The sequence below is a fragment of the Tachypleus tridentatus genome, chromosome 1 (assembly GCF_004210375.1).
Source record: "Tachypleus tridentatus isolate NWPU-2018 chromosome 1, ASM421037v1, whole genome shotgun sequence".
Lineage (NCBI taxonomy): Eukaryota > Metazoa > Arthropoda > Merostomata > Xiphosura > Limulidae > Tachypleus > Tachypleus tridentatus.
In genome coordinates, this window is record NC_134825.1 from 5,703,673 (window position 1) to 5,731,325 (window position 27,653).

At 32.7% G+C, this 27,653-nt stretch overlaps 1 protein-coding gene across 1 annotated transcript in view; it reads left to right on the plus strand.

Moving 5' to 3' along the window:
* Window positions 1-27,653, plus strand: part of LOC143236082 (sodium-dependent dopamine transporter-like) — a 66,442-nt gene that overhangs the window by 27,112 nt on the left and 11,677 nt on the right. Inside the window, exons 3-8 of the mRNA XM_076474377.1 lie at window positions 5,641-5,775; window positions 6,885-7,028; window positions 11,034-11,187; window positions 11,567-11,699; window positions 19,213-19,347; window positions 23,408-23,511. Coding sequence (XP_076330492.1) covers window positions 5,641-5,775; window positions 6,885-7,028; window positions 11,034-11,187; window positions 11,567-11,699; window positions 19,213-19,347; window positions 23,408-23,511 — 805 coding nt within the window. The remainder of the gene's footprint in view (window positions 1-5,640; window positions 5,776-6,884; window positions 7,029-11,033; window positions 11,188-11,566; window positions 11,700-19,212; window positions 19,348-23,407; window positions 23,512-27,653) is intronic.

A 27,653-nucleotide genomic window follows, 5' to 3' on the forward strand; every position in this document is an offset into this window, starting at 1 on the left:
TTGCGTTAAATCCGTCGTTTATCTCAGTGTTGAAATACAAGTTTAGTAAAACTTAACTTTGAAAAGGGGGCTGAATAGGGTTCGTCTAAAAAGTACAGAAACAAGTTGACTCAAAACACAAAGACTAAATGTTTGAATCTGCAACTAGGGACTCTGAAAGGTTTAGTTCTAAAAGTAAGATCCCTGAATTTTCATTTAACTTGTTGCTAATCTTGTTTCTTAAGTTGTTTTTATTTCTGTTTGTGGACATCTGAACATTCGTTCAGTTGAATATTTGTCAACAGTTTAACGCTGCGTTGGTTTATTTTTCACACAAACATCACACTGGACTTATTTAAAATAAATATAAAATGTACAACAAAGACTAAAAACATGTACTAATATCCTATTACAGCAAACAAGATATAACATTGTTCCCAAAAGACCCAATTGAAGACACACATTTAATGATCGGCTTCCATCAGTATAACAGTCTAATGTCACCAAATACGCGAAATAACAAATCCCATCAAAACTGAATAACGTTTCTTGTAAGATAATACAATACAGATTAATGTAATGCAAACAGACTTATCGACATGCTGACCTTCATGACACGTTTGTATATTTTTCAATAGCTTGATGTGTACAAACATTTCATAGAATAAGGAGGCATAGGTAATGCAAGTAGAATATACGACAGAAACACATTCAACCTTAAGTCGCCGATTATTGACAACGTTTACGTCTACTACCGGAACATCAACTATTTAAAAATAGCAACAAGTAAATGAGGTATTGCCAAATCCAGTGGTTACAGAGAACGTGCTCGTGATTTCAGCTCAGAAATAGTAGAATAATCATTACCACCGTCGTTTGAGTAGGGAAACCCATTATCGTCCACTGTTAACAATTCGCTGAAATATAACACCAGAACTCCACGTAGAGATAGCAAACTCAAGTAACAGTGAATAATAGCGACTTGAGTTAAAATATTCAACAGAAAAATCTGGAACCACGTGGATGTTTCCAATTAATGTCCTAGCAAACGCACAATTTGTAGTTTCTAATTAACGTGTACACAAGGACAAACAGAATTTTTTGATAGCTGATAGTGAAGAACTTAGAACATGACAAAATTAAGAAGATTCGGTTACTTTTTTAATCTATCTCAGTTTCTCGCAAAATTCCTGTTCTATTTCACACTACAGTAAAAGTCAGTTGTAATAATTTGATAGTGGAGACGTGATAGGGATTTGTAACTTAAACAAACTGCTAGTAGTATATTTTATTTTATTTTGCAATCCCTGTTTGTATATTTTATCTTGTCAGTTGTTAATTATCTTGTATGTTGGCTTTGTTAATGTACAGCAATGGACAAATATATGCCTCGAGAATGACATAACCCACACTAAGCGCATATAACATTTTACCAGTGGGAAAAAACAACTGTCTTTTAAGTTAGATAAATACGTCTAGAACATAGCTTTAAAAAAAGGTACATGTCTTTTAAAGTAATCATTAACTGAGTCAAGTGGCTTTATGCCCTAAAGTAATCATTAACTGAGTCAAGTGGCTTTATGCCCTAAAGTAATCATTAACTGAGTTAAGTGGCTTTATGCCCTAAAGTAATCATTAACTGGGTCAAGTGGCTTTATGCCCTAAAGTGATCATTAACTGAGTTAAGTGGCTTTATGCCCTAAAGTAATCATTAACTGAGTTAAGTGGCTTTATGCCCTAAAGTAATCATTAACTGAGTTAAGTGGCTTTATGCCCTAAAGTAATCATTAACTGAGTTAAGTGGCTTTATGCCCTAAAGTAATCATTAACTGAGTTAAGTGGCTTTATGCCCTAAAGTAATCATTAACTGAGTTAAGTGGCTTTATGCCCTAAAGTAATCATTAACTGAGTTAAGTGGCTTTATGCCCTAAAGTAATCATTAACTGAGTTAAGTGGCTTTATGCCCGAAGTTTCGTGTAAACACGCGTTTGACAGATATTGAGTACAAAAACAGCTTCTCATAACAACATCTCATTCATTATATATTTATAACCACGTAAATCAATTATTAATGAAAAATAATTAACCTTTACATAGATCATGAACATTCGTGACATTGCACATAGGATATTTGTTCAGATTTTGATGCAAAATACCCAACCAATTTTGCTATAAGCTGAACAAACAATAGTATTAACAAAAATGTGAATAAATGAGCAAATTTTGATTTTGTCTAACAATCGTGAAACCACTTATTTTGCTTATTACCAGTGTTTGGGTGGTAGTGGTATTCATGAATAAATCTACCATTTTAAGGTGTGTTTTTTTTCAGAATGTTCAACTAATATTTAAAGCAAATTGACTGTGGCTCATAATAGTCCAGGTATTTTGTGTCCAAAAGATGGGTACACCCACCACTAACTGAAACATAAGATTTTGTTTTGTGAAGTTTGTTCCCTATGATATATCACAAGTCGTCATAATGAATCATCGTAAAAGTAAATTTCAAAAATAAACTTGCATATACCCCTACCATATATATATCATATATATTTCTGCAACTTTTGAAACTTTCCTTTTGAACACGAGAGACATTTCATCAAAGTATACTATGCCTAGAGTAAGTAATATATGATAGCTAAATGTTTTACTGCTGTAACATCTTAACTGTTTACCAACAAGATATTTTATTTTTAAATCAATAAGCGATTTGTGAACAATTTATAAAAAACATTTTTGTTCCCCACTTTTAAAATGTTCACTGATCAAACATTATATATTTATTACTTGTCTACTTAAATTATATTGGTAGTTTATTGGTAAATCACCAAGTCTCATTAACCCAGCCAAAATTTCCTTAAAATGGAATAATGGCCACCTAAAGGGGATCACATATTTTAACCACTTTCTCCTCTATACAATAGTGGGTTGTCTGTCAGTCAGTCAGTAAACACTAAAATGACGTCAAATAAGTGACGCTTAACGTTGCATTTCGTACTGTCGTGACGTTAGTAAAACGTGCGCATGCTGTGAATCACGAGGAAATTTGTGCACAGTGTAGGCTACAACAAATAATGACGTTGAACTTCAAAAGCAAGAAATAAAAAAATACGTTTTCCTTTTAATTTTAGTTTTATTTACCCTTGAAACAGAATACTTTCTGGGACCTTGTGAAAGTACATTTAGCGGTATAAATTACACTGGTAAACTGTATACCATGTTCATTCATTTGTACCGATATGACTTTCGATTGTATGTTGAATGTTATAGAAATATCTTGATATATATCACCCTCCTAAAAATGTCTAAAAGGTAGATGGATTATTAATGGTAATGATTAATCTTTGCCAAATCCCATCCTTTTCTTTGAGCCTTTATTAGTCATTGTTTTTAATATTTAGTAATTTTTAATAATTACGTCATTATAGTTCAATTATAAACATGATAATATAGAGAAACGCATACATACAAGTGGATCTAAGACATGGCTTCCACAAATGTTTTACATGACATTAGGCATAAACTTATATCATTTTGGTAGTCTTTGTTTATGTCTAATGAGCTGTCTATGGATTTCTGTTATCATTACCATTCTTATCCAATTTTGTCTCTTCTTCCTCATAAAAATTCAGATGAACAGAGTTCATGCACCCAGATCCTCATGCATCAGATCATCCTCAAGGTTCACAGGTGCTAGTATTGTATCATTCATCACATGGATTAGATGTCCATTACTTGATTTCCTGTCCAGGCTCCAGGTGAAAGATCATGACCTTTCCATTGTTGGACCTGACGGTACACCTGAAAGCTTTGGTATTTGGTTGCAGTAGATGTAGGAGGTAGACTTCGCTCTTAAGCCCTCTATAGTAACACTTTCACAGAACTGTTTGTGGTGCAATAATCAAGTCCATTGGTACATTTGTTATTGTATATAAAACTAAAGTTCTCTCTCCAGCTGTTATAACATCATTCTTAGAAGCTGAAACATCTTGGTTTATTAGTGATGGCTCGTGAGAAATTCCGCTAAATAAGTTCTTTATTATTATGTAACTCATCACATGGATGCTCTTTCTTTTTGCTCTTCCATACATTCTTGCCAGTCTCATGAATTTCAAGAATTTGTTTCTTTGTGCGAAAATTGACTGATGGTAAACATTTTCAGCAGTAGACAAGTCATGAACAGATATAAATTTAACTTTTAAAGTGCCAGCATATTTATCTTTCTGCTTGATGCAAATTTCCAGTATTATACCCTTGAATCCAGTTATCGTAAGAACGAAAATATCATGTACCTTACCCTCAGCGATAGTTGGTATGCCACAGAAGAAAATTCCATGTTAAACTTGAAGTGTTATTATGATGACCAAATAACACATCTCTGAGTATCTGTCGCAGCAGTATCTTTTTTCTTTGTAGAGCTCTAGCTATTTGTTGTGTGTTACAATAATCGCGACGGCGATCCTGATGGACCTGTTGGACAGGCACAGTGTATATGTCACCCTTAAGCTCTGGCAATCCTGATGGACTTGTTGACCAGGCACAATTTACATATGACATCCTTTCTTTATGACAAGCCTGATGGAAGTATGGGCCAGGCACAGTGTTATACCATCATTTCTTTCTTGCAATCCTGGTGGACATGTTGAATAGGCACAGTGTATATGTCACCCTTTCCTTCTGGCACTCTTGGTGAACAGTTTAGTCTGAAGCATATTTTAAGATTGATAAATTATATTTTAATTATAAAGATACATATTACGTGGAAATATATTTAATAAACATTTTCTTGCACCTCTGTTTTTGAGGATTTTAACGCAAAAATAATAAAAATGGTTTTCATGATTCCTTAAGACTTTTAATATGTTGTAAGGACCAACTTAACATGTTCGATTCAAAACAGATTCAAAATCTTCTGTTACAATTAGTGGTGAGTCAGGAAATAAAATGTCTGAACTAAATAGGTAAAAACCGAACATGATGAAATATGTGGGCCAAATTGAAAATGTGATTTAATGTGAAAATTTTGTAAGGTTTATTACACTGACAGTATTTCAACCTTTTATGATATATGTTGTTCATATGAGTTTATGATGTATGTTGTTCATATTGGTCATATGGGTTTATATAAAAACAGTATTTTAGTCCATAAAGCTAAGCCTAGTTTGTTCCTTGTCTTGAAATTGCAATTATAATATTCCTCGCTAATAAGATTCTGTTGTTAAGTTATTGCAAAAAAAATACTACTGAAAGCTAGAAGCTATTTTTTATACTTTGGTTTCTTAGAGCAAAGTCATATTAGGCTATCTGCTGTGTCTACCTAAGGAATCAAACCTAAGATTTTAACGTTGTAAGTCTGTAAACATAATGGAGGACAGTTAGAAATTATTGATAGCATTCCTTAAACTCTAACTTCCCACCTCCCTCCATGGAAGTAACATGTGAACACATTTCAAGATGTCACTCTGTTGTGCCACGTATACAAAATTCTTACCGATACTTGACAATATATCATTAGATTGTTCAATTTGTTCTTAGGTTACCAAGCTCTAACACCTATATCCGCTTTTTGTCATTGCTAGAAAAATAAGTACATCCAATTCATCGAAACACTACAAGTTCGAAACAACCTCGTTATTGTTATCACGTTTATTTGTTTTATAGGGGCGTTTGTTATCCCATTTGTCATCATGATGCTTCTTGCTGGACTACCACTGATGTTCATGGAGCTGGCCATTGGTCAGTACGCCAACCTCGGCCCTGCTGCTCTCTTCGAACGATTCTGCCCGCTGTTTCAGGGTAACCACCGAGCTAGCAGACTTACTAGTGTTGATTTTATCAGGTGTGGGTCAAGTAATGCTTATATTTTAACAGTTTTTTTTTTTCAGGGAAAGGTAATGTTTCACTTTTCTATTTCTACAAAACACTATCACACCTATAAGACCCACACTTTAATTATATCTTTTTAAGATTTTAAGTTTAAGATGTTTTTTTAATTAATTATCACTATTTCTTAAAATTGCAAAAATAATATCTGCTTGGATCTTTATTTGTTCTTTCTAATGAATAAATAATATTAACGAAAACAATCTGTTTTATTGACAATAGAATGAGATGTCTGTGATTTTTTTACATAAGAGTTACATGTAGTTACCAGCCTTCTAAGAATATAAACAGGTTTTGAGGTAAATATTTAAAAGGTTTATGCTTCACAACTAAAGATCAAATGCTTAAAACGTGGTGTAAACATGTTTGTCTTTGTTGTAAAAATATTGGAAAAAAAATGTGTTTATAGGTGCTTCTAAAGGTTGAAAATACAAAACCATGGAATATTTCAAAAACTTAAAAATAATTCTACAGAAGTTATTTGTACATAGAATTATAAATTACATCAGAATTATGAGAATTGGAATTGGCTATTTGAGCCCAAAGACAATATATATTGAGAATTAGTTTAATGGGTTTATTTGGATAACTCTTTATATTAGGTATATTTCACGTGCATTCCTGCTCAGATTATAAAATATAATTGAAAGGAAACAAACTCATCCATGTAGATAAAGTTTGTGATTCATGAATTTATGTGTATCATATATCACTATATGTTATAAGAATATATTACAAGTGGTAATAAAATAGATATAAATTCAACTCTAGTATTAATCAAAACAGCTCTTGTTAAGATGTGTTTTCCATGTAGTTTGCTCATTCTCGAGGCATTTGACGACTTAAAACATTCACTTAAGCAATAATTTTCTGTATTTTCTTACCTTTTCTTTTACTGTGTATCAAAAGCAGTGGTCTTTTCTTTAACTAATTCGTGTGATAATTGTATTCATTTAGATTTATATAAAAACAAACATGTATTTTAAATTAATATAGGACTTTTCTTTGTTTCTATATTATAGGAATCGGATACGGTATGGTTTTGGTTTCCTGTACGGTGATGCTGTACTACAACATGATCATCGCTTGGACTTTGTTCTACACCTTTGCTTCTTGGTCCAGAAAATTACCCTGGGAGAACTGTGAGCCTGGGTGGAGTACGGCTGGTAAGTAACGCCTATTACAAATGGAATAATGCTGGTAAGTAAGAATTTTTCTAAGAAGAATAATGCTAGTATGGATTATTCTATGTGGAATACAGCTGGTAAGTAAGGAATATTACAAGCGGAATATTGCTGGTAAGTACGGACAATTACAAATGAAATACTGCTGGTAAGTAAGGATTATTACAAGCGGAATATTGCTGGTAAGTAAGGATTATTACAAGCGGAATATTGCTGGTAAATAAGAAAAATTACAAGCGGAATATTGCTGGTAAGTAAGGACAATTAGAAATGAAATACTGCTGATAAGTAAGGATTATTGAAAGCGGAATATTGCTGATAAATAAGAAAAATTACAAGTGGAATATTTCTGGTACGTAAATAATATTTTATGTGAAATAGTGCTGGAAAATAAAGATTGTTCAAAGTGAAATACTGCTGGTAAATAAGGATTGTTCAAAGTGAAATACTGCTGATAAATGAGAATTGTTCGAATTGAAATACTGCTGGTAATTAAGGATTGTCCCAAGTAAAATACTGCTGATAAACAAGAATTTCCAAGTGAAATGCTGCTGAATAACAATTGTTCTAAGTGAAATAGCTGATTACTGTCAAGTACTACTAGTAAATATGGATTACTTCGTGTTGATAATTAAAGATTATTCAAAGTGCAGGATTCGTAGTAAGTGATAACTATCCACAATGAAGTATTGTTGTTAGGTAAGAACTATAAGTAATGCAGTACTACAGGTATATAAATGTTATCTGGCGTGAGGAATGGAAAGTAAATCAATAAATATCTCGAGTTGATCACTGCTTGTATGTAGATATTATAGTGAGTTCTATACTTATAGTAAGTAAGAGCCATTCATACTGTAGTACTGATTATAAATAAGTGCTGACCCAAATATAGCACTATGGTTTGTTTGTTATACACAAAGCTGCACAATATACTGTGAATATCAAAACATTCAGACTTACCGTTGTGCCACTAGAGGGCAGCACTACTGCTAAGAATAACTATATTTAAACTTTGTTTTATAGCTTATTACATTTGAATGATAAGAAGTAACAGCTTTATCAGAATTACACGATTTTATCAAATAATATCACTTATATAAGTATTTGATTTGTATTTCAAAATACGTAAACGAAACAAAAACAAGCACTATGAAATATTACTGTTACAAACTAATTCTTAAATTGTTTGAATACAGAAGGACAAATCCCATGCTGGTACAAGTTGAGGGTATAGCCTGCAGCAGGTTATAAAAAGTTCATCTTCTATTTCACAAAACGATCGTCAGGTTATAAAGAGTTCATCTTCTATTTCACAAAACGATCGTTCTTCTTCAGAACAAAATAGTTTTTGAAACTCGGTATGCTGCTGGGAGTATGCGTTATTTTTTGTTTAGTTTGTTTTTGAATTTCACGCCAACCTATACAAGGGCTATCTGCGGTAGTCGTTTCTAAGTTAATAGTGTAAAACTAGAAGGAAGGAAACTAGTCATCGTCACACACCGCCAACTCTTGGGCTACTCTTTCACTAACGAATAAGCTTAACATGACCAGGTGGTTAAAGCACTCGACTCGTAATGCGAATGTCGCGCGTTCAAGTCCCCGTCATACCAAACTTGTTTGATGCTCGTCCTTTCAGCCGTGGGACCGTTATAATGTTACGTTCAATTCCACTATTCGTTAGTAAAAGAGCAGGCAAAGAGTTGGCGGTGGGAGGTGATGACTAACTGCCTTCATTCTAGTCTTACACTGCTAAATTAGGGACGGTTAGCGCAAATAGCTTTGTCCAAATTTCAAAAACAAACCAACGAATAGTGGGATTGACAGACATTATAACGTCCCCACAGCTGAAAGGGCAATCATATTTGGCGTACGGTAACACGAACCCGCGACCTTCTGATGACGAATCCAGCGTCCTAACCATCTGGCTATGTCGGGCCGCGAGTTATTTTTATCCAATCCTTTTTTAGAATGGAATCTTTGGAAAGAAACACATTTTTCTTTAAAAATGTAATTACCAAGCAATAATCTTTCCTTATTGAAAAAAACATACGTTTTACAACGAATTCCCATCCATATTATCTTCATCATTGAGCAGAATTTGAGTAGTTTCAGTGTTGGAATGTTTTGTGTGTATCATTGAGCAGAATTTCACTATTTTCAATGTTGGAATGTTTTCTGTGTTTCACCACAAATTCAATAAACTGAGATTCACCATATTTGTTAATGAATCCACATAACATTTTTACCGATAACCAACTTCCCATTCAATCTTTGAATAAGTTTTCTCAGGAGGATTTTAAAACCAAGAAAACAAACGAATCCTGAACTGAATTCTTTAATAAGAATAAAACTATCCATTAAACTTAAAACCTCTGTTTTTGTTTTATTTTCAACATAATGAAGTTTTTAGTTTTAACAACTTTCTTTGTTATACCTCAGTTAAAATCTAAAATAATGTTCTGTAGATTCGAGTTACACATGTAATAGATGTTTTAACTTGGAGAAGAAAACAAGCTATGTATGTAAAGACAGTAAAAGTGTATATTAAGATATATTTCATCTTAATATGTGTAAATATAAACGAGAATAATAATTTAATATATTTTCATTGATATCATGTCATGAACAGTGAAAATTTACTTCAATTTTTGATATATTTAACTAGCTGTAATACAGTGATTATAAAAGGCTGCTTTACTTATAATATGTTCAGACATAAAAAAATGCTTTACTTCTAATACAACCAGTTATAAAATATTTCTTTACTTATAACAGAACTAGTCATAAAATACCGCTTTACTTTTAACACAGCCAGTTATAAAATGCTGTTTCACTTGCGTGTGTTTGTCTTATAGCAAAGCTACATCGGACTATCTGCTGAGCCCTCTGAGGGGAATCGAACCCCTGATTTTAGCGTTATAAATCCAGAGACATACCTCTGTACTAGCGGGGGGGCGTTTCACTTGCGACACAGCCAGTTATAAATCACTGTTTACTTTGTACTACAGTCTACTATGAAACATTTTTTTCAGTGAGAAACGACCAGCTTTAAAAAAGTTTCACTTGTTATAAAACATTACTTTGATTGTAGAATACTCCGTTATAGTTTACTGACTCAGTTGTAGTAAAGCAAGCTATTCGATACTTTTTTACACAGAATACAGCTACTTATGAAAACTGTTATACTTCGAAATGTCCAATTAAAAACAGTTGAAGTGTCAATAGTTATATGCCCTAAAGAATGAAGCTTGAAGTGCCAGTAGTTGTGTTGTTTAAACAATAGAACTTGATGTAACAGTAGTTATATTATTTAAACAATGAAACTTGAAGTGGCAGTAGTTATATTATTTAAACAATGAAACTTGAAGTGGCAGTAGTTATATTATTTAAACAATGAAACTTGAAGTGGCAGTAGTTATATTATTTAAACAATAAAACTTTAAGTGGAAGTTGTTATATAATTTAAATAATGAAACTTGGAGTGGCAGGAATTATATTATTTAAATAATGAAACTGGTCCGGCATGGCCAGGTGGTTAAGACACTCGACTGAGGGTAGCGGGGTTAAATCCCCGTCACACCAAATATGTAAAAGAGTAGCCCAAGATTTGGCGGTAGATGGTGATGACTTGTTGCCTTTCCTCTAGTCTTACACTGCTAAATTTTGGACGGCTAGCGCTGATAGCCCTCGTGTAGCTTTGCGCGAAATTCAAAACAAATCAAACCAAGCCAATGGAATTTGAGGTCGCAGTAGTTATATGCTTTAAACAATGAAACTTGAAGTGTCAGTAGTTATATGCCTTAAAACAATGAAACTTGAAGTGTCAGTAGTTATATGCCTTAAACAATGAAATTTGAAGTGTCAGTAGTTATATGCCTTAAACAATGAAATTTGAAGCGTCAGTAGTTATATGCTTTAAACAATGAAACTTGAAGTGGTGTCAGTAGTTATATTATTTAAACAATAAGATCCTTTATTTGTATTTAGCATGCTACTCTTATCAAGACGCTGACGAATGTGCCCAACGAAACGGAACTTATTACAATAAAACTTGTGTTGATTACGAAACGTCAGTTTCACTGAATCTGTCAACCATTGTTAAAAATATGGAGAAGAAAACCCCAGCTGATGAGTATTTTCTGTAAGTGTTATTTATTTTTTACCAATGATAAGTTCAGTGTGAGCTTCTGTTCAAACCAAACCAATAAACATATTTGAACACTGAAGACATTCGAAATTGCTTTTTATTTGATATACAAAAAATAACAGTAAACTCCATATTGTATAGTTTACGTAATATGCGAACGTGTTTCTCAAGATTAGGTGTATGATGATCAAAAAATAGAATTGTTGTGGTAAACAAAATATTTCAAGAAAAGTTGGTATTCAGTTCAAAATATATTACTCTACAATGTGGTTGTTCTACAATATATTACAGTATTATTAACTAGTTTTTTTTTCCAATTTTTATTATAAAATATAATTTGTCTGTCATAGTTTTATATATATTCTCTTTTAAGACATTACGTTCTCGATATATCAAGAGGAATTGAAGATACCGGTGAGGTTAAGTGGTACTTGGTTCTCTGTCTCCTGTTAGCCTGGATTATAGTATTCGGTTGTTTATTTAAGGGAGTGCAGACTTCCGGAAAGGTACGTCACAACATACACTATGATTACACCACTCAGTTGTTTATGTAAGGGTGTACAGACTACGTAGCCTTACTATTGGTTATTGATCACTACTCCAAGATTTGATAAGTCTTTTGTGTAATGTAATCTCGGAAGAGATTTGGTCGGACTTTTTCTTTTTTATGTATTTATTCAGAGTGAAAAAAATTAAATTTAAAATTAATTGATACAATAAAAGAAGCAATAACATGAAACAAACTTCTTTAAAAAGAAAAAAAAACTAGTTGCAACAAATGATAAGAAAAATAATTACCGAAGATCCATTGTTGATACGCGTTACTTATCACAGCACGTTCTGAATGTGGAGAAAACAAAATGGGGTAACGTATGCACGTTCTGAGATATGTACGTATAACTTATCCATCACATAGACATATTTATCATAAATATTATTTTGATATTTCAGTAAAAAATGAAACAGTTTTTACTAGCGTTGTAAAATTACACTAATAGCTCCAGGCGAGTAAGTAGATTTACTTCACTACAACGTTTCGTTTTTAACTGTGAGACACGATGACATGTAACATTTAATGTACATTCAAATTGGAAAAAAAACATCCAATCAAATAATTCGATTTAGGATACTAGCTCCCTCTGGTTGTAAATATAATTAATTTAGCACAAATATAATAACGATTCTAATATTTTATTAATGATGGATTTTAATTCTTTAATCCTTAATGGTTACATAAACTTTCTTTGTTTAGGTTCTTCTTTATGTTAACATAACATAATGTTTTGGGATAACAAAGGACCTATTAGTCCATCTCGACTCTCTCATACCCTAAATATAAACTAAACTAAAACTACTAAATTTTTAAACAATATTTTATCACTGGTATAATTATCAAGTTTCCTATTAAAATTAGATTTACTGCCTCCACGACATCCGAAGACAGCCCATTCCAAATGCTAACCACCCTGTTAGAAAAGTAAATCTGTCTTTACTAAAGATGACTATCAATATTTATTTGTGTGTCCCCTAGTCCTTCCATTTTCTCTATTAACTGTGAAAAATTATGATGCGTCAACACTGTCATTTCCCTTTACAATCTTAAATACCTCAATAACTCTTTTTTTTGCAATATAAATCACGTTGAGAGACCTTAACCCCCACCCCAGGCACCATTCTAATAACCCTCCACTGAACCTTTTCTACCAATTCAATGTCCTTTCAAAGGTAAAGGACTTAAGACCAAACTAAATACTCCAAATGTTGCCTAACTACAGTACTATACAATGAAATTATATACATTTTAAACTTCTTTTCAATATTTCTCAAGGTACAACCTAAAATCCTATTTGCTCTACCTCTAGTGCCAGTACACTGTTTTGATGTGTTAAGAAACAGATTACCAATTTCACCAAGATAGTTTCCTTTCATCACACTGTTAAGATTGCTCCTATCGAAATTACACTTATAATATAAATTATGATAACCCACATGCAATATCTTGTATTTATTATAACCAACATCATCTACCATTTATTTGCCCAACTCACTAAATGGTCCAAGTTCTTTTGTAAAGCAGCAGCATCTTTTTCACAGTTAACAAATTTAAGTAAGTTATTAACCACTTCTTCATCTGTGCCATTGGTGTAAACCAAAAACAGCAAAGGTCCTAAGACTGTATCCTAAAGTACTCCACTTTTAACTTAAATCCCTTTTTACTGAACTCCTGCTTTCTTCCATCCAGTCACTCTTCTATCCTGTTTGCTAAGTTATCCATTACACCTATAAAGATAATTTTTACAAGGCATCTTGCCAAATGTTTTCTGGAAATCCATGAACACCAAATCTACTCTCTTACTCTTGTCTACATAACATTAACGTTTTCAAGAAAGTCAAAAGATTTGTAAGTCAAGATTGTTCCCTGATGGAACCATATTGACTATCCAATAAAATCAAAACTTTCTTAAATGACTTTAGAAAACACCTTTCATTAGACTTTTTAAAACTTTTCTCACAACTAATGTAAGACTAATGGGCCTCTAACTACTAGGAAAAATTTTATCACATCCCTTGAAAAGAGGAGTCACATTCGCTACCTTCCAATCCTGTGGTACCTCCTCAATATTCAAAAAATTACCAAATATAGTAGCAAATAGCTTATATATCCATTCTTTAACACTCTTCAAAACCTTTGAGGAAATGTTATGTGGTCCAGATACCTCATCATTTTTTAAACTTCCCATTTTATTAACAACTCAGAATTAATGTAGTTATTTCACTCGATCTTGTTTCCATCTCTTCAAGATGTGGGATCTACTTATAAGTTCATTAGTAAAATCCAAATTTCATAATTACGACATCTCATAATCATCAGATACGAGCCTTCTTTTATCATCCCTTAAGGATCCTACTTAAATCCTAACATTAAAAAAATCCTTACTGTTAATTTTTACACTTTCAGTCAGCTTTTTTTTTTTTCACAAATCCTTTTTGACGTCATAATTTCCTGTTTCCCGATTGTCTTGTCTTCTACAATATTCCTATTATACCAGTCAACTTCAGTTGGTACAATTACCATACCTTCTTGATCTTCTACAATATTCCTGTTATACCAGTCAACTTCAGTTGGTACAATTACGATACCTTCTTGATCTTCTACAATATTCCTGTTATACCAGTCAACTTCAGTTGGTACAATTACCATACCTTCTTGATCTTCTACAATATTCCTGTTATACCAGTCAACTTCAGTTGGTACAATTACCATACCTTCTTGATCTTCCACAATATTCCTGTTATACCAGTCAACTTCAGTTGGTACAATTACGATACCTTCTTGATCTTCTACAATATTCCTGTTATACCAGTCAACTTCAGTTGGTACAATTACGATACCATTATTTAATGTTATTTCTCATACTCTTTGTGAACCAACCTGTATTTTTACTTGCAGCTACTTTTTGCTTTCTATGAATAATATGTTTATCTTAAATATTAAAATAATATATTTAATAATAATACTTTCTGTCGCATCCTTTCAGAATTTCATTTTTGAAAATTATCACTAAAATACCTATTCCTAATGCAAAACAAAACATTGAACATAACAGAGCAACGATTATGTGTCTAAGAATGGCTAATATGGCTGTCAACAAAGGCTAACCTGAAGATGACCTATGGAGGTCAAAATGTAAGATAGTCCTTACATATCAACGTTAGCTTAGCATTTAACCCTAGCCACCTATTTATAACTTCATTCCCATAGTTAATTCTAGGCAGCATCTCTGAAACAATTAAGTCATGAACTTTTTCTTTAAATTCCTTTATCAACCCTTTTACTTATTAATTAGCTCCTCTGACCTACCTTTCCATACATCATTAGCTTCTGCATACGTAACAAAAACTGCATCTCTGCGAGCCCCTTTATTATATATCTTGCTCTGTCGGTTATATCCTCCACCTGCACCCCTGGGTAGTATAATCTAACTGTTTGGGACAAGCTTATCCTTGGTACCCCAGAGACAAGCCTACCCTTGTTACCTCAGAGACAAGCCTATCTTTGTTACCCCAGAGACTAGCCTAAACTTGTTACCCCAGAGTCGAGCCCATCCTTGTTACCTCAGAGACTAGCGTATCCTTGTTACCCCAGAGACAAGCCTATCCTTGTTACCCCAGAAACTAGCCTATCCTTGTTACCCCAGACTACTGTATCCTTGTTACCCCAGAGACAAGCCTATCATTGTTACCCCAGAGACAAGCCTATCCTTGTTACCCCAGAGACAAGCCTATCCTTGTTACCCCAGAGACTAGCCCATCCTTGTTACCTCAGAGACAAGCCTATCCTTGTTACCCCAGAGAAGAGCCTATCCTTGTTACCCCAGAGACAAGCCTATCCTTGTTACCCCAGAGACTAGCCCATCCTTGTTACCTCAGAAACAAGCGTATCCTTGTTACCCCAGAGACAAGCCTATCCTTGTTACCCCAGAGACAAGCCTATCCTTGTTACCCCAGAGACTAGCCCATCCTTGTTACCTCAGAGACAAGCCTATCCTTGTTACCCCAGAGAAGAGCCTATCCTTGTTACCCCAGAGACAAGCCTATCCTTGTTACCCCAGAGACTAGCCCATCCTTGTTACCTCAGAAACAAGCGTATCCTTGTTACCCCAGAGACTAGCCTATCCTTGTTACCCCAGAGACTACTCTATCCTTGTTACCCCAGAGACAAGCCGATCCTTGTTACTCCAGTCTAGCCTATCTTTGTTACCCCAGAGACAAGCTTATCCTTGTTACCCAAGAGACTACTCTATCCTTGTTACCCCAGAGACAAGCCTCTCTTTGTTACCCAAGAGACTAGCCTATCCTTATTACCCCAGAGACAAGGCTATCCTTGTTACCCAAGAGACTAGCCTATCCTTATTACCCCAGAGACAAGCCTATCCTTGTTACCCAAGAGACTAGCCCATCCTTGTTACCTCAGAGACAAGCGTATCCTTGTTACCCCAGAGACAAGCCTATCCTTGTTACCCCAGAGACAAGCCTATCCTTGTTACCCCAGAGACTAGCCCATCCTTGTTACCTCAGAGACAAGCCTATCCTTGTTACCCCAGAGACTAGCCTATCTTTGTTACCCCAGAGACAAGCCTATCCTTGTTACCCCAGAGACAAGCCTATCCTTGTTACCCCAGAGACAAGCCTATTCATGTTACCCAAGAGACAAGCCTATTCTTGTTACCCATCATCCACATTCTCATCTGTCCTTTTTTTCTCCTTCCTTTCAATAGTTTCTCGTCTGCAGAAGCCAAGTGCTGACATCTGTTGTTCAACAGAATATGATCATTATAACTAAATCTACTTTCTTAAACCTTAATAACTAGCCTTTCTAATTCACTTAATCTCATTATATTTCTAACATGTAGAAGCTGAAGTTCCTTTTGAAATCCTGCTACATTCTACACTTCTCTTTATATGTTACCTCTAATTTAATTACGACAGTTTCCAAACTCTACGTATAAATTGCACATCTTCACTTCTGATTTCCTTAAAAGAACATGAACAGGGTTCGAATCACCGTCCCAACAAACATCCTCTCGTTTTCAGTTATTGGAGGCGTTATTATGCTGAGATAAATACCATTATTCTTTAGTAAAAAAGTAACCAAAGAGATGGAAGTGGGTAGTGATGACTAGCTGGGTAGTCATGGGTTTTAATTCGGAGCTTAAGACTGGTATGTTATTTCAAGGTTTGGTTCAAATTTTGCGCAAAATAACAACAGGGCTATCTGCGCAAAATTTTAATCAAACCTTAACATAACATACCAGTCCTGAAATCCGAAGTAAAGCCTACACATCATATCCATCACACCTATCAAACTATAAACGTTTAATTTCTACACTGAATACCAGTAGCATATTGTCAACACTGTTAGCATTAAGCCAAACATTTGAGAACCTATGACATTAGTGTTTATCACTACTTTGTGCTCATATTAAAGTAAAATAATTAATTTTTAATTATATAAAACTTAGAAATTAAAGTAGTAGTGATTAGTCTTTACTTGATATGTACATAGTAACAATACAACGTGTATATCGTGATTTATAATGTATCTATAACTACGTGCTTAATTTAAACTAATTGATCTAAATTCAAAAACACATTAATCCATAAAACAAGAGATGTCAATATACTAATCATTTGATTGTATTTGTTTAATAAAACACCGTATTTAATCTGTATCACAATTTACCTGTAACTTGAATTTCAACTAAGCCTAGAACACCGTCGCACGTACTAAGCCTAATTTAACTTTCTAGTACAATTTACACCATAAAACTCTAATTTAAAACTTCGGCCTTTTTTCTTTATTTATCAATCTTACTAAATTGGTTATTCTTTAGTTATGAACCCAAATTACTATAAGTGATAATATTAATATCATATAATTTCAAAAAATTTGTAAGAGCTTAGCTTTCCAACCTTTTCTCTCTTCCACAGCGTTCTCTGTTCCGAACTTTAATATTTTTGAAGTTCATTTCCTGTTGTTACATTTATCTGAATTTTCTAGACCCGTTTCTCGTATTTAGAAATAAAGCGCATGGTAAAAATTTAACACACACACAAATTAAACGTAAAAACTAAAATACTGGCTAAACCTGCGACTAACATTAAAAGTTGTTTATGGAAGCTATATAACAAAGAAAAACATGACAATCCATGGTATATAAAATATAATATTTAGACTGAAAAAGCTTCTACAGGCGAAACATACAGCAAAATAACGACCAGATATAACAAACATGGAAACTTAAAGAGGCGAACCTAAAGTAACGTAATACTAAAAAACAGCATGAAATAAACTTATAAAATATTAAGTTACTAAATATAGGGAAAACCCAAGTAATAAAAAAAATAAAACTTAACATTAATAAACTATTAGAAGTGTTATTGTATTTCTATTAAGTTAAATAAAACTAGGAGGTTGTTTGTTGCTAAGCGCAAAACTACACAATGGGCTGTCTGTGCTGTGCCTACCACGGGTATAGAAACATGGTTTCTAGCACTATAAGACTACAGACGTATCACCGTGCCACTAGGGGGCAAGACCAGATGGCAATTAGTATCAGGAACAAATTATTTGATTAGATTGTTTGTCTTGAATTTCGCACAAAGCTGCACGAGGGCTGTTTGGGCTAGCCGTCCCTAGTTTAGCAGTGTAAGACTAGAGGGAAGGCAGCTAGCTAGTCATCACCACTTACTGCCAACTCTTGGGCTACTCTTTTACCAATGAATAGTGGGATTGACTGTAACATTATAACACCTCTACTGCTTAAAGGGCGAGCATGTTTGGTGTGACATGGAATCTAACCCTTAGATTACGAGTCGAGTGCTTTAACCACCTGGCTATGCCGGGCCTGTTTGATTGGATGTATTTGATATTTGGATGTAGTGTAGTTTAAACAAACGTCATACATAATCATATCTCACTATTAGAGTTGAAATATTACACATAAATAAATCTATTATCCCACAAATAGCTTTTCACTACTTCATAAATTTAAATGCACAAAATCGACCATAGAACGCTTCTAGCGTTGTAAAATTATGTTTTATATAAATGGATCATTATTCTGAGTATTCATCATAGCTTTTTCTAGGCAGATTTGAATAACGAATGTAAACATAACGTGTAGATGTTTTCTTATAGCAAAACTACATTGGACTATTTGCTGAGTCCACCGAAATATAATTTTAAAACAATGGCAGAGCGTAGTGTAGTGTCTGTTGCATTAGAAGAGTCAGGGTTCGAGATGTGGGGCTAGCGAGCAGTCTCTCTTCCTTCAGCTGTGAATACATTGTAAAATGTAATCACTATATCGTTTTGCATTCCTTCACAGTACTTTATTTATTTAATTACAAAGAAATATTTGGTGACAATGTTCTTTGTTTGTGATGAAATACCAGGTTTAAAGAGTTTGTGAGTGAGTTAATGTGTTGTTCCGCTTGTCTTTTTTCCCCATTAAGGTGGTATACTTTACCGCGCTGTTTCCTTATTTGGTTTTGGTGATAATGTTCTTCCGAGGAGTCACCCTTCCAGGAGCTAAAGAGGGGATTCTGTGGTATATAACACCCGACTGGAGCCGATTAGCCAAGGCTCAGGTACTGTACCCTATATATATTAATGTAAGTACTTGAAGTACAAAGGGTGAGATATATAATACATATATATCATGTTTGTAATCTACTATAAGTACACAGGGTGAGATATAATAATACTATACTATGTTTGTAATCTACTATAAGTACACAGGGTGAGATATAATAATACTGTATTATGTTTGTAATCTACTATAAGTACATAGAGAGATATATAATAATACATGTATTATGTTTGTAATCTACTGTAAGTACACAGGGTGAGATATGATATTACACATGTTTGTAATCTGCTATAAGTACACACAGTGAGATATAATAATACTGTATTATGTTTGTAATCTACTATAAGTACATAGAGAGATATATAATAATACATGTATTATGTTTGTAATCTACTGTAAGTACACAGGGTGAGATATAATATTACACATGTTTGTAATCTGCTATAAGTACACACAGTGAGATATAATAATACTGTATTATGTTTGTAATCTACTATAAGTACATAGAGAGATATATAATAATACATGTATTATGTTTGTAATCTACTGTAAGTACACAGGGTGAGATATAATATTACACATGTTTGTAATCTGCTATAAGTACACACAGTGAGATATAATAATACTATACTATGTTTGTAATCTACTATAAGTTCACAGGGTGAGATATAATAATACTGTATTATGTTTGTAATCTACTATAAGTACATAGAGATAGATATAATAATACATGAATTATGTTTGTAATCTAATGTAAGTACACAGGGTGAGATATATTATATTAAACATGTTTGTAATCTGCTATAAGTACACACAGTGAGATATAATAATACTGTATTATGTTTGTAATCTACTTTAATTACATAGGGTAAAATATAATGATACATATATATAATGTTTGTAATATTGTATTAGTACACAGGGTGAGATATAATAATACTGTATTACATTTATGTTTATCATATCCCTAAAAACAGATATATTATTTAAAATACATGGTACCTATAATGGTCATATCTAGACACGAGAGATAAAAGTCATCCGGAATAAATTAGCTGTCGATGACATAACAGAAGTATTCTACTGTCTTAATCAATCCAGACAACATGGGATATTATTACAGGCATTATGTATATTCTGTTTGATCTGTTTATTGTTTAGAAACCTCTTGGTTAATGTATACAACACATTATCTGAAGCATCATTACAAGTTCCTTCATTACGAAGAGATTTCAGTTAGTATCATAAATACTGAAACACAGTGTTATAAATCTTAACTCCTACATGAAAGTAAATGTCACACTCAACTTGTGACATACTTCATGTATTTGACAACCAACGTGTACATTAACATTTTACTTAATCCAAATTATACTATACAACTGAAATATTATATCTTAAAACAGGTACATTGTATTCTAGACACCTATATTGTAACTTTGACACACAGGATCATGGTCCAAATACATTGCATTAATTATATGTGATACGAGTTCTGATTCTGAAACAACAGATGTTGCACTATGCGTCTAACACTGAAAGTTGTACAGCCAATAAATTGTATTCTGCGTAATGAGTTACACACCTAACACAAGGTATTCTACATAAAACTAAGACTGATGATGTGTTACACAACTCAGAGTATGCGATAATGTTTGTTTTAAGAGTCGATATATCACAACAGTTCATCCAAACTTCACATAAAGATGTAGTCTACATCGTGATATCCTCAATCTCTTGCATAACATACTTTGCATATAAATTATATTCTATATTTTATGTACAATAGTGTATATCATATAAATGACACTTGTCGTTGGAATAACAACATTTTACATCTAAAACGTAACATTCTACGAGACACATTCGTTATTGTGTAGACGTTACATGATGTAGGTCCTCTTGCACATTACAATAATATTTTAACATAAGATGTGCATTCTAAAGTTGCTACATTTTACGGCTAACATAAGAGTGTTCATCAAACCTAATTACGTGACTCACGACACTGAACATATGATACATAATGTATTCTACATCTCAAGCTTTACGTATTCGATATCTGTAACTTGGTTGTTCTATCTCTGAAGGTTGATATATTCTACACCTAACCCATAACATCCTTCGTGTAAGAACAAGGTAATCTATGTATTAAGTACGTTATATCTCAAACATAAATTCTAAATAGTTGGAACACAAATTCCAAACTTAATAAATAACACTGAATATTTTATTCGCATTATTTTTACGTTTAAGTTTATTAAGTTATTATTAAGTTTATAATATATTTCATCAAACTTAATATATTCTAACTTTGCACAATAAGTCAATGTCTTATATGTTAATCTAATGATCGATATTTAACATATTAACATTAACCTATGGCACAAAATCTAAAACATGATCTACATCTAATAGATGATATTTGAAGACATGATCTACATCTAATAGATGAAATTGAAAACATGATCTATATCGGAAGAAGATACTATTCATTTGATAATCTGTATACCCAGAAAATATTTATAAACATTTTAAACATAATTTTGATATATTGTGCTTGATTTTAAATTCGATATTTTACTTGTGATGATATTTTACTATTGTATATTTAGCTTTTGATATTCTACGTAAGACAGATGAGGGTTTATATACACACAAAAGTACATGTGAAAGTATAACAGTAAATATATATATATATATATCTGATAACATGTTTAAATCTGGTAAATTATGACGGCATTACACTTCTTATAAGTGTCTACTATTAACTTTCGAACCTACTTACTAAGAGCGAAACTAAGAATAAACCTAATAATTTGTATTGCAAGTTAAAATACAGTTTCCTTATGTTCTTACTTATAAAGATTATAATTCATTGTTTTAAAAAAATAAATATCCTATGTTAGAACGAGATATTTTATACGTATATTGGTACATCTACCACGCAGTAATTTCTTGAACTCATTTTATAAGAACGACATTTAATATTTCGTCCAGAGCAGTGTATATGGATGACATATTATTATATGTATTGTGTATAACACGCACTTGGAAGAAATGATACTTCATTCACGATGTTCGATACTTAACAAAACGTTTTTGCTACTTTATTTTTTCATAATTGTCAGATAGAAGGTTATTTTATCTAGGTGCTTCATATTATGTGTTTTATAAATGTCACTTAATATTATATAAAGACGTAAGTGCGCAGAAGTCTGGACTTTTTATTTAATCTCACCTAACTTAAGTTTTATTAACTATCTCATTATGATGAGCTTAGGCTGCTCTGTTTAGAAATAAAATTTTTTTGAACGTGTTTGTTGAGGTCATAAAAGATAAGTCTATTAAGTTTCCATTGTTTTAGAATTTTACGCAATACATTAATTGACTGTAATGTAAGGATTTTGACCACAGCTTTGCTCAGTAATGGATCTTTATTATATGATCGTGTTTGGGAATGCTGAAACGCTGTAAAATGAGCTTGCAGAATTTAGGTATAAAATTAATAATGTTAAAATAGACCTTTATCTCTAAACTAAACTGTTACAGTAACATTTTATCTTCTAAACAAACAACACTACAAAATCCTTTATCTCCAAAGCTAACAACTTATGTTCTAACGTAACAATATCACAACACTTTATCCACTAAAGTACCATTGTTAGTTTATTATTATAGAATTTAGGTTTAGTAGATAAATTGTTATTATAGAATTTAGGTTTAGTAGATAAATTGTTATTACAATGTTATAATAACATTTTACCCAGTAGTACATAGTACACAGAATAATTTAAAAAGAAACAAGAACATAATGTTCAACTTTTAGAGTAATTTATGTCGCACATTTACATGCATGTAACAGTTTTGTGTTTAGTGATTTTTTTCTTTATATCGATATTAAGCATCTTGTATTCCATATATATAAATGTATAAGTGTAAGTTCTGCATTTTAGTTGTATTTGGATTTTTTTCTTTAAAAATGCAGTAAGTGAAAGAAAACGAATTGTAAGACGTTGTGTTATTGTGTTATAAAAGAATGATTCTAACACATAAAGGTTTGGGGTGACGCTGCTGTTCAGATCTTCTTTGCTCTTAGTCCAGCATGGGGTGGTCTCATAACGTTGTCTTCCTACAACCCCTTCTACAACAACTGTTACAAGTAAGTGTTATATTTGTATGGTCTCATAACGTTGTCTTCCTACAATCCCTTCTACAACAACTGTTACAAGTAAGTGTTATATTTGTATGGTCATAACGTTGTCTTCCTACAACCCCTTTTACAACAACTGTTACGAGTAAGTGTTATATTTGTATGGTCATAACGTTGTCTTCTTACAACTCCTTCTACAACAACTGTTACGAGTAAGTGTTATATTTGTATAGTCATAACGTTGTCTTCTTACAACCCCTTCTACAACAACTGTTACAAGTAAGTGTTATATTTGTATGGTCATAACGTTGTCTTCTTACAACCTCTTCTACAACAACTGTTACAAGTAAGTGTTATATTTGTATGGTCATAGCGTTGTCTTCCCACAACCCCTTCTACAACAACTGTTACAAGTAAGTGTTATATTTGTATAGTCATAACGTTGTCTTCTTACAACCCCTTCTACAACAACTGTTACAAGTAAGTGTTATATTTGTATGGTCATAACGTTGTCTTCCCACAACCCCTTCTACAACAACTGTTACAAGTAAGTGTTATATTTGTATAGTCATAACGTTGTCTTCTTACAACCTCTTCTACAACAACTGTTACAAGTAAGTGTTATATTTGTATGGTCATAACGTTGTCTTCCCACAACCCCTTCTACAACAACTGTTACAAGTAAGTGTTATATTTGTATAGTCATAACGTTGTCTTCTTACAACCCCTTCTACAACAACTGTTACAAGTAAGTGTTATATTTGTATAGTCATAACGTTGTCTTCCTACAACCCCTTCTAAAACAACTGTTACAAGTAAGTGTTATATTTGTATAGTCATAACATTGTCTTCCTACAACCCCTTCTACAACAACTGTTACAAGTAAGTGTTATATTTGTATGGTCATAACGTTGTCTTCCTACAACCTCTTCTACAAGAACTGTTAAAAGTAAGTGTTGTATTTGTATGGTCTCAAAACGTTGTCTTCCTACAACCCCTTCTACAACAACTGTTACAAGTAAGTGTTATATATGTTTAACGTTACGCGTGCTTTTTTCATATAAAATTGATACGCCATTAAATTATCTTATTATGACGACAAAAGTAAAATCAATTATAATAAGGACTGTGGTTAACCTTTAACCTTCTGGCTGAACAATCAGTTTTAGAACATTTCTCATGTTAATGTACTTTTTTTTTTCCTAACATCCACCGATGAAACTGTATCTGGATATACCTATAGAACTATAATTCAATTCATCAGTGCAGGCTTACCACAGATGTCTAGCTACATCTAGTTATAATGAAGATTACCTATATCTGAAAAGATGTTTGCTCGCCTGTATTCTATGTCTATCAGTTTAGTTTCTTACCTTTATGGAAACAATAATTTGCCTAAATGTGACAATGCAACTGCTTACTTACATTAAGCCACTTAGTTTCTTACCTTTATGTAAGCAAACAAAGGAGCTACATACTTACTTCTAACAATGCAACTACTTAATTATATCAAAGTATTTATTTTCTTACCTTCCTGTAAGCAAACAAAGAAGCTACATACTTACTTCTAACAATGCAACTACTTAATTATATCAAAGTATTTAGTTTCTTACCTTCCTGCAAGCAAACAAAGGAGCTACATACTTACTTCTAACAATGCAACTACTTAATTATATCAAAGTATTTAGTTTCTTACCTTCCTGCAAGCAAACAAAGGAGCTACATACTTACTTGTAACAATGAAACCAATTAATTGCATTAAACCATTTACTTTCTCATCTTCAGTTAATCACATGTATCCAACAATGATTACATACATAGAACAGTTTAGGTTCTTACTTCTATTTAAACGAACAATTCAACTGCATACCCACATTAAACAGTTTTTTCTATATTTTAATCAGAAGAATTCTAGAATGAAAATGGAGTAAATTACTTTTATTTTACATTAACTTCAGATTACGTTGCTTTTATAACTACTATTGTGTGGTTTTTTTGACTTTGTAGGATGGAGAACTGCAAGCCGTTTATAGCAGTTCATGAAATAATAACTATATTAAACAATTAAAGAATATTTCAAATCCACAATATGCCAAGGCTATTAAACTATTATAAAAACAATGTCAAATCCTTTCTTAGTTGATTTGTAAATAAATAAGACATTTTATGACTAGCAGCAATTAATATGAAGATACCTGTATGTGAAATGTTTTGGTTAAAGTAAATTAATTTATGGCACACTCTTTTCTTTTAATTAATTATATTTTTGTGCGCCACCAATACCAAGCGTGGAGCTCACGTATATCCGATTTATCAGCTGACTCTGAAATTGGATTTTTTAAAGTTAGAATTAGAATAAACCAATCTGTGAGACCTTGGGTTTGACCAGTCACATCATGATTTGACCTCCCTCTGGAATCTAAGACTGTAATGAGATCTCAAACTCAAAAGATGACGGTGCTATGAGCTAAAAATTGGTAATTGGGAAAAACAATAGCAACAAACAAACTCAGAGCCGACCTCTATGAGCCGATATGCCGCGGATGATGATTGCCAAGTATAATAATATTCTAAACATAAATTAATCTTATGAAGTTAGATTTATTATGCAACTAACAATGGATTACAACTAATATGAACTGTCAGTTAGTACAACTAACCGTTATACACAATACTGCATTGCCTTCAACATGAGCTATCAATTAGTAAATCCTACCATTACAATTAACAACATACGGACTATCACGTAGTAAATCCTGCTCTTACAAACAATGCTGTGTTATCATTATTGTGAAACAACACTTAATAAGTGCTATTATTACAAAGGTATTACTATGAATGTAAGCTGTCATTTACTAAGTACTATCTTTACAAATAATAAGATATTATTACTATTAGTATGTACTATCAGTTAAGAAAATCTCCGGTTAAAATATATCTTTCTTCCTTTAGCCAATGATAACAGCAAGTTCACTAATGCTTGGCATGTAATTCATTGTATGGTGTTTATAGTAGGTTAAACAGCACTTAGAATATAATGTTATTTTATAAATTATTTCCCTTTTAATACATATATTTATATAAGATTATCACTAAACCCAACTGTATATTAGAATTACTGTTATATTGGGAAGAAATTATCAGAAACAGTTAAGTGGAGACATTTGTGGCTAAATATGTGATTAGTTTGGTGTGAGACACAAACACAGAACAGCTGCTTTTCAACTGGAAACTTTATAAAAGAAAGCTACAGAGAAGTAGCAGAAGAAACAAGACTAATAAGATAAAGAACTTCAATTTCAATTCAAATAACTGATAGAAAAAAAGTTGAACAGTGCAAAAGATCGCCATGTTAGGCTAACGTCTTTAGAGATCACCATGTTAGGCTAACTTCTTTAGAGATCACCATGTTAGGCTAACTTCTTTAGCGATCACCATGTTAGGCTAGCTAACTTCTCTGGATGACAGTGACAAATCGCATCACAATATAAAAATAATAGAATATTACGTGACTTAAGCACCATTACATTAGAATGAAAATTTACAAATGCTGAACTACATGGAATGAAAATAAAGACAAACCACTAGAGTTGACCTCAAAACACAACCCGTTTGTACTGAAGGCTGATTGAAGGTGTTTCTTACAGATGAATCATAGTTTGAAACTTTTGAGCGATGATAAATGAGTGAGAGATTAACAGCAGATTACAGAAAACCTTTAGTTAACTGTGGTAAGGTTATGATTTCAAGTTTGAGTCGTTATGTGATTGGAGACTTGCCTAAAGCTAGCTATATCTCAGCCAAAGGGGCGAATCACACCGTATTATAAAACTAACTCATAAATTAATGAAACCTACCATTGTTGAAGCTTGAGCCATTGTAACTATAGATGCAGCATATCCATAACGTAACGTATTGAATTAAAAAAGGTAAAGGTTAATACGCAAATTGTAGCTACGTGCCACAAAAATGTGTTCAATCCATTGTCTGATTGGTCTTATCGCTTCCTGAGGTGCTGACAACCTTGGGTAATATTAAGCTTGTGTGCAAATACTGTTATAAGACATAAACGAACATATGCTTCAAGTAACAAAATTTCTTTTGTAACCGATCGCTTTAAAAGTTTATTGGAACTGTGAAGAAAACAAAAA